This window comes from Triplophysa dalaica, chromosome 3, assembly GCF_015846415.1.
Source record: "Triplophysa dalaica isolate WHDGS20190420 chromosome 3, ASM1584641v1, whole genome shotgun sequence".
Classification (NCBI taxonomy): Eukaryota; Metazoa; Chordata; class Actinopteri; order Cypriniformes; family Nemacheilidae; genus Triplophysa; species Triplophysa dalaica.
Window position 1 is genome coordinate 2,472,776 of NC_079544.1, and position 6,670 is coordinate 2,479,445.

General features: G+C 38.0%; 1 protein-coding gene across 1 annotated transcript; it reads right to left on the reverse strand.

The window, feature by feature from the left end:
- Nucleotides 1–1,745: 1,745 nt before the first annotated feature.
- On the reverse strand, nt 1,746–6,670 carry ftr66 (finTRIM family, member 66). Its single transcript, XM_056743901.1, has 6 exons — nt 5,277–6,670; nt 4,541–4,636; nt 4,248–4,469; nt 4,020–4,173; nt 3,861–3,920; nt 1,746–2,518 (listed from the first exon to the last, which is right to left on the reverse strand). The coding sequence occupies exons 1-6, from the start codon at nt 6,048–6,050 to the stop codon at nt 1,989–1,991; spliced, it is 1,836 nt and encodes a 611-aa protein (XP_056599879.1). The 5' UTR covers nt 6,051–6,670; the 3' UTR covers nt 1,746–1,988.

Here is a 6,670-nt window from a genome sequence, read left to right on the forward strand (position 1 = left end):
GGTAACAGAAATTTGATTTGCAGTGGTTTTGTGTCCATACAATAGAAGTCAATGGGGACCGACGTTTTTCTTTTACCGACATTCTTCAAAATATCTCCTTTTGTGTTTTGCAGAAACAGAAGAAAAAAGTCACAAAGGTTTGAAATCAAGAGTGTGAGTGAACGATGACAGAATTTTCATTTTGGGGTGAACTACTAACACTTTAAGGCTTAGGTAGCAGAAGAAAAGTTGGAAGAAAATAATTGAATGACAAGATGTTTAACAGTGTCTGTTTTCATTTCAGTTATTAAAATATGAAAAAGTAAAAGAGTGCAGGAAGAAGAAGTAAATGAGATTTGCTGTCTAGATAAACATTCAGTAGAAGCTAACCTTAAAATCTGTAACCCCAAATATTAAAGCTGATAAAACAAATTGTTTTTTTAAGTAAATTTCAGTGTTATTAATCTGAATCATCTCGGTAAATATGTGAAAATCTGTCTTTATGGGAATGTTATTTTGTTTCCAAAAAAAGCAGGTCTGCATCTTGGTGCTCTGCCAAACAGCAGCATATTTTCAGGCCAAAACTTGGAGCTGGTAAACTTTCTTCTGGTAACATTGCCAGATTGGTGAGGTTAACCTCTGTGTATTAACCCATATTAACTCTTCAGCATCAGATATCCTTCAGTCTATGATAGTACCGTCGCCTGACTTAAAGGAATTATTCCTCATTTATTCATCCATGCCTGTCTTTTAAGACATGTAGGCCTTTGCGACAATTTCTTCTTACGAAATACAAAATAATGTATTTGTGCAGAGCTGTCACGTAGGCAATGGTAAAAAATAATTTAATATTTTTACAGACTTAATTTAATTCCCATACAATCCATTTTCCACGGATTTATAACATTTTTTTCAACAAAAATTAAAACTTAAATTGTAAAGAGTCACTCAGTGTCAAAACATTTAACTTGGTTCTTGGCTCTTTCTTAATGATGTTTTGTTAAATAATCGTATATTTAAATGTTTCTTATATGCATAGCTTTATATAATATGTTTATTTTATTTATTTTAAATAATTAAAGTTTTGTTGCATTATTTAAAACGTTACAGTCACCACCAGAGGGCGCTGTTTTCGTTCATTTACTCGCATGAGGTTGGAGACTGTTGAGAAGTCCAACCCCGCGTCCCATTTTGCATACCATCCGTCTTAAATAGTGTTCAAAAATTCAGTTTGTACATCCCAAATCATATTATGTTAAAAATAGCACCCATAAAATCCCCGGATGATAGACTGTTTATGGTGAAAATCAATCAATGAACACTGAAACTGCTGATAGTACCCACAACCCACCGCGAGAGGGCGGAGTTGAGTAGCACTACGCAGAATGAATAAATAAAATGCATGATGCGTAACTGAATTAATAAATGAAACTATACTAACATAAACATGACACATAATAAATTAAGTATGTATAGACTCAGAAGTATGTATTAGTGAATTGTGGAGTTAACCCGTTATGCAGTTTTTCACCAGATGTTTTGGGCGTGGCTAAAACGTGGGGTCGATGACGAAACGGAGCATGCATGGCCCCTCCCCTATAGAAGTGTTGGGGACCGCTCACGCTTTTATAAAGATGCCATCAGATACCACAGCAAACACTACAATTACAAGGTGAAATTGTCTTTATTCTTAAACAGTAAATATAAATACAGGTAGTAAAGGCCCTTAAAAAAGATTGACTAAGTAAATACACTGAGAATATAACTAAAATGGAAATACATTTATTTTGGTTGAAAAATAATCATTGTGTTAGTTAGATGTATTATTTTGAGTTATTATGGCTTAAACCAAAACCAACCAACTGCAGTTTCATTAATATTAAGAGGAATGCACAATAAAAAACATGCTCTTTGAACACGTTATCTCATTTCTGAAACAAACTCTTTAAATATTTTAAATGGTATATTTCACAACGACTGCATTTACAAACCCACGACCGCCTTCCTCTTCACTCCAACTGACGAAACTTAACAGAAGCTCCATAACAGGAGAACGCAAAGCCAGGATAGAGAGGCTGTGTGAAGGTGGTCTGAACTCTGTGCAGCAGACTCATGGTGTCACCCACGCTGTAAAATGCCAGCGTCCCTGCCCTGTGATCTAGATACACCCCTATGGTCGACGAAGCGGGCTGAAGGATCTTGCGGATGATCCCATTGTGCCAGAAAGCGTACCCTTTCCTATAGCAAAACAAACTCCAGGATTTATCATTGTAGCCGAAGTGAGCTTCACCGCCATCCCCTTTCCTGGCAATGTTTTTGTAGGCGACGGCAATGTTTACACCCATTCCTCTCCATTCCACCTCCCAATAGCTGCAGCCCGTCAGGCCCTCTGTGCACAGCACCTGGCACCAGTAATCAAAACGCTCAGGGTGGTCGGGACAGGACTGCACCCGGCTCCGCACCGTCACTTCTCGGTGCTCCTTAGATAAACTCAAGTCCTTATGGGATGTTAAAGGATTTAGTTGCAGTGGACAGGAATCTGGGAACAGAGGAGAGGTGGGAAATAGAGGAAAGAAGCGTGTTAAGAACTTTGCATGTGCTTCAAAGGAATCTTTACTTTTATTCTGTATACGGCTGCGGAAAAAATTAAGAGACCATTTCACGAATTTAGTCAAAGTAACTGAGTGCAGCTGTGATACGTCAGAGGAGATCTGGTCCTCCCGGCTGAGACTGATTTATCCCAGCATTCATTTATCATTGGAGTTTGGGTTCCTCGCAACAGGGTTTTACATTTTCTGTGTTTTTCTATTTTCCTCCTGTAAAGCTGCTTTGGAACAATCCACATTTTAAAAAGCGCTAAATAAATAAAATTGAGTTGAATAAAGTGTTTTAATGTGTTTAGGTAAAACGATCACTTTTGTTTCATTCTGTGAACTACTAACAATATTTTAACCATATTTTTACAGAACATGAAAAGAGGAGAGACAGCTGAAAATAACAGTAAAGATGCTCTGTGTTTTTTCAGAACTCAAATACTGCAAAGAAAACTGGTTCAGATTCACTTTAAGCAAGACAGCAGTCATATGTGTACACACATTTAGGAAACGTTCCGAAATTATTGTATCATCCTTTAACCTTTTACTGTTAAGGTAAACTGAAACAGTTTTCATGACTTTATGTCACTCCTGTGGTTTGATTTGTTGAAATTCAACAGAAACTGGACTGGAATGACCACAATACATCTAGAAATGCTGATTAAAAGAAATATCTGAATGGTCTCTTTCATTTTTCTGTGACTATATATGAAGAGTTTGGTTCCAAAATGAGATAACTCATTATATTTCAAAAATCATGTTTTTTTATTGTGCTTGGTATCAATCAAACTGCAGTTGGTTTGTTTTGATTTGAGGCATAATAACTCAAAAAATACAGCTAACTAACACATTAAAACACAATAAAAACCTGATAACATCAAAAAGCGTATCTCATTTCGGAACCAAACTCAAATAAAAAATTTATGGGATGAACACTGCATTTTTATGCAGTTTTTGTATACTTTTTTTAGCAATTTTTATAGTTTCATCCCTTTGTTAATGAAAAGTAAAAAAGTGTGATAATACACTACTTCACATATTCTATGCATTTGATACATTTCATCACATTATTTCTACTCATGTATTTACCGTAAAGCTGCTTTGAAATGCAAAATTGTAAAAAAAATACATTCAATTGAACTGAATTGGATATCTCCGCTAAATGATGAAGCGATAATCTACTGTACAATGTTATAATTTGTACAGTTGAGTTGTATGTCTTTGTTTATAAACATCTGATTTAAAAGTCAATGTTCTGTCCCTTTCCCTATTGCAGTGTTGACTTACGGTAGAGAAACTCTGATCTAATCCTGGGCACCGTGCAATGGAGGATCTTCATTGATCTGGCTGGAGAGGAAATGAAAGCCGTGCTTACATCATTAGGAAATCATTAAACGAGAAAACATAATTTCGGCTTCGCTTGAAACCGTTCTGGCTGGTGTTTACCGGCTTGATAGATCCTGAGCCATTCACCCTTAAAGACGTCTTCGAGCTTCATCCTGAGAGCCGAGATCGCATCGTTCACCTTCCCAAAGTCAGAGAGCGTGGCTATTGTGAAGGGTTGATCGGGAAGTCCAGAGGAAGAAAATGAGTAACAGTTCTACAACGAAATAAAGATGGATGATTTAAATCCAAACGTGATGAATTATAATAGAGCATATTTCTGGTGGTTACCTGGAGAATATGGATCTGATCTTCAGACTCCAGAAGGATCTCCAGCTCGTGACGTTTCTGATTGAGTTCAGTGATTTCTTGCTCAAGAGTCTGCAGCATGCTCTCGGCGGCTCTCTCTTGATCTCTGATGAGATCTCTGAACTTACACCACCTCCTCTCGATAGACTGCATCACCTCCTTGAAGATCTGCTCACCGTTCTCCACAGCAGACCGCGCAGAGCTCTTTGAAATGATGAAACATTCATAAGAAGCGCTGAGGATTTATGTGAAAGAGGATTTTCAGGAGGTCTTACTTTGAGGGAGTCCACAGCCTGTTGAAGCTCCAGCAGTTCTTTCTCCTTACTGTGGATCTTCAGCGTGTAGTTTTGTCGTGTGGTCTCAAGCTCTTTCTGTGAGGAAATACAACCGTTTTTAACATAGCCCAACTCTAAAGATCATTTAACAAACATTACATTGTTTGATTTTTGTTATGTCATGGTGTCAACTTTATCAAACAGAAAAGTGAGAATTATTCAAAGTAGTAGATGCTAAAGGCGACAGACTGTGTTTGGTTAACAGATGAAGATTTGAATCTCTGGTTGAGGAAATATTGACCAGGACATTTTGGACATTTACAGAGGTCAGAATTTGAATGCGTTGCAGGAAGTTTGTTTGCCATATTGTTTGCTTAAAACCTTAAAACTTAAACTGTTATTAAAGGTATTTCATTGCTTTTGGATAGTAACCTAAACCCTGGAGTCCTAAAACATAATGTCCCCGTTTATTTTTACAAGTACTGAGTGAAGTTTTCTGTACAATGAAACTCGTTCATATTGAGGTTGGGTGCACTTTGGAAAATGTGCATCGCCTCAGTGGAAAATGCTTTTGGTTTCAGAAGTATTCTCTCAGAGGCGGAATCAACACACACTGGTGTATTTATTCCTTGACATTTCGCGTTTAAGGTTAAGTAATTAACGGTTGTGTAAAGCAACAAAGCTTTGAAGAAAATCTGTCTTAGTGGAAACCCTGGGAGATGATTTGTATCTTTACCTGTTTCTTTGCGCTCTCGGCAGCCACTGAAACCGTATCGTGACCTTTGTGCTCGTCCATCACACACAAAAGACAAATACACTGTTGATCGCTTCTGCAATAAATATCCAAACATTTGTTATGGTGAGGACAGATCTTCTCCTGCAGGTTCACGCAGGCATCGATCAGCTTGTGTTTCTTCAACACAGGTGAGCTGTAGTGCGACTGAAGGTGGTTTTGACAGTAAGACGCCAAACACACCAAACAAGACTTCTCAGCTTTTTGCTTGCTTTTGATGCAGAAGTCACAGGCTACGTCCCCTGGCAGGTTGTTGCTGTAAATGTGAGAGTTGTCTGGTACTTCCAGATTCTTCAGCTTCTCCATCATCTCTGCCAGTGTGGTATTTCTGTTGAGAACAGGTCTGGGACTGTATGTCTGTCGGCACTGGGGACAGTCGAAGATTTTCTTCTCCTCATCTTTGTGCCAGTAGTTGTTAATGCAGTCCATGCAGTAGCTGTGCCCGCATGGAATTGCCACAGGGTCTTTCAGCAGATCCAGACAAATTGGGCAACAAAACTCTCCTGTGTTCAGGAACCCTTCCATTTTGTCGTCTAGCAAAGTGAATGCAATGATAAAAGACTGAAAGTCAGCTTTTAGAGTTGCATGATGGGCCACACCCTTCATCTCTTCCTGTTCATATGAGAGATAGGTAAATGAATCTCTGTGTGTTTGAGTGCTATGAACGTTCTTCCTGACACCCATACATACTGTAGTTAGAAATGCATGTGTGAGCATTTAGCAGATGTCATGTTTAAATAACTTTAAATGACTTAAGGAATACAGTCGATTTAGCCAAAGGTTGTTTCAATCTATAGTTCACATGTTCACATTGCTCACATAGATTAGGTTAATTTAACCTAACAGTTGGGTTTGTCCTGTTTTAGACTCATGCAACATGTGTTAGAAATTACCCAGCATTTTTGGCTAAAACTCTTGCCCCCCCAAACAAATGACAGAAATCTAAAAGATAAAAAAATGACACAGGTATGAAATGACATCATAATGAATAAATGGTAAGTTTTTGGTTGAACTTTCCCTTTAAGACATCTTGTCTCGCCCTAATGGACACTGCGGCCCTGGATTGAAAAAGATTGTCTTAAACAGCTCTGAGATGGAGAGCACATGGAAACTTCACAGCGCTGTCATAGAAGAACCAATTTTGGTTCCACAAAGAACCACTAAGCCAAAGGTTCTTTAAAGAACCATCTCTTTCTTACTTTTTAATATGAAGAAGGTTTTTTTTCGCCACAAAGAACCTTTTGGGAAACAGAAAGGTTCTTCGCATGTTAAAGGTTCTTTGTGGAACTAAAAGGTACTTCTATGGCATCAAATGAGCTTATGAAGCACCTTTTTTA

Excerpts from the sequence above, each read along its gene's own strand:
- ftr66 (XM_056743901.1), bottom strand. The coding sequence starts at position 6,050 with ATGCTCACACATGCATTTCTAACTACAGTATGTATGGGTGTCAGGAAG. Across the intron at positions 4,470-4,540 it reads AGGCTGTGGACTCCCTCAAA|AGCTCTGCGCGGTCTGCTGT; the intron begins GTAAGACCTCCT and ends ATCATTTCAAAG. Across the intron at positions 2,519-3,860 it reads TAGATCAGAGTTTCTCTACC|ATTCCTGTCCACTGCAACTA; the intron begins GTAAGTCAACAC and ends CTCTGTTCCCAG.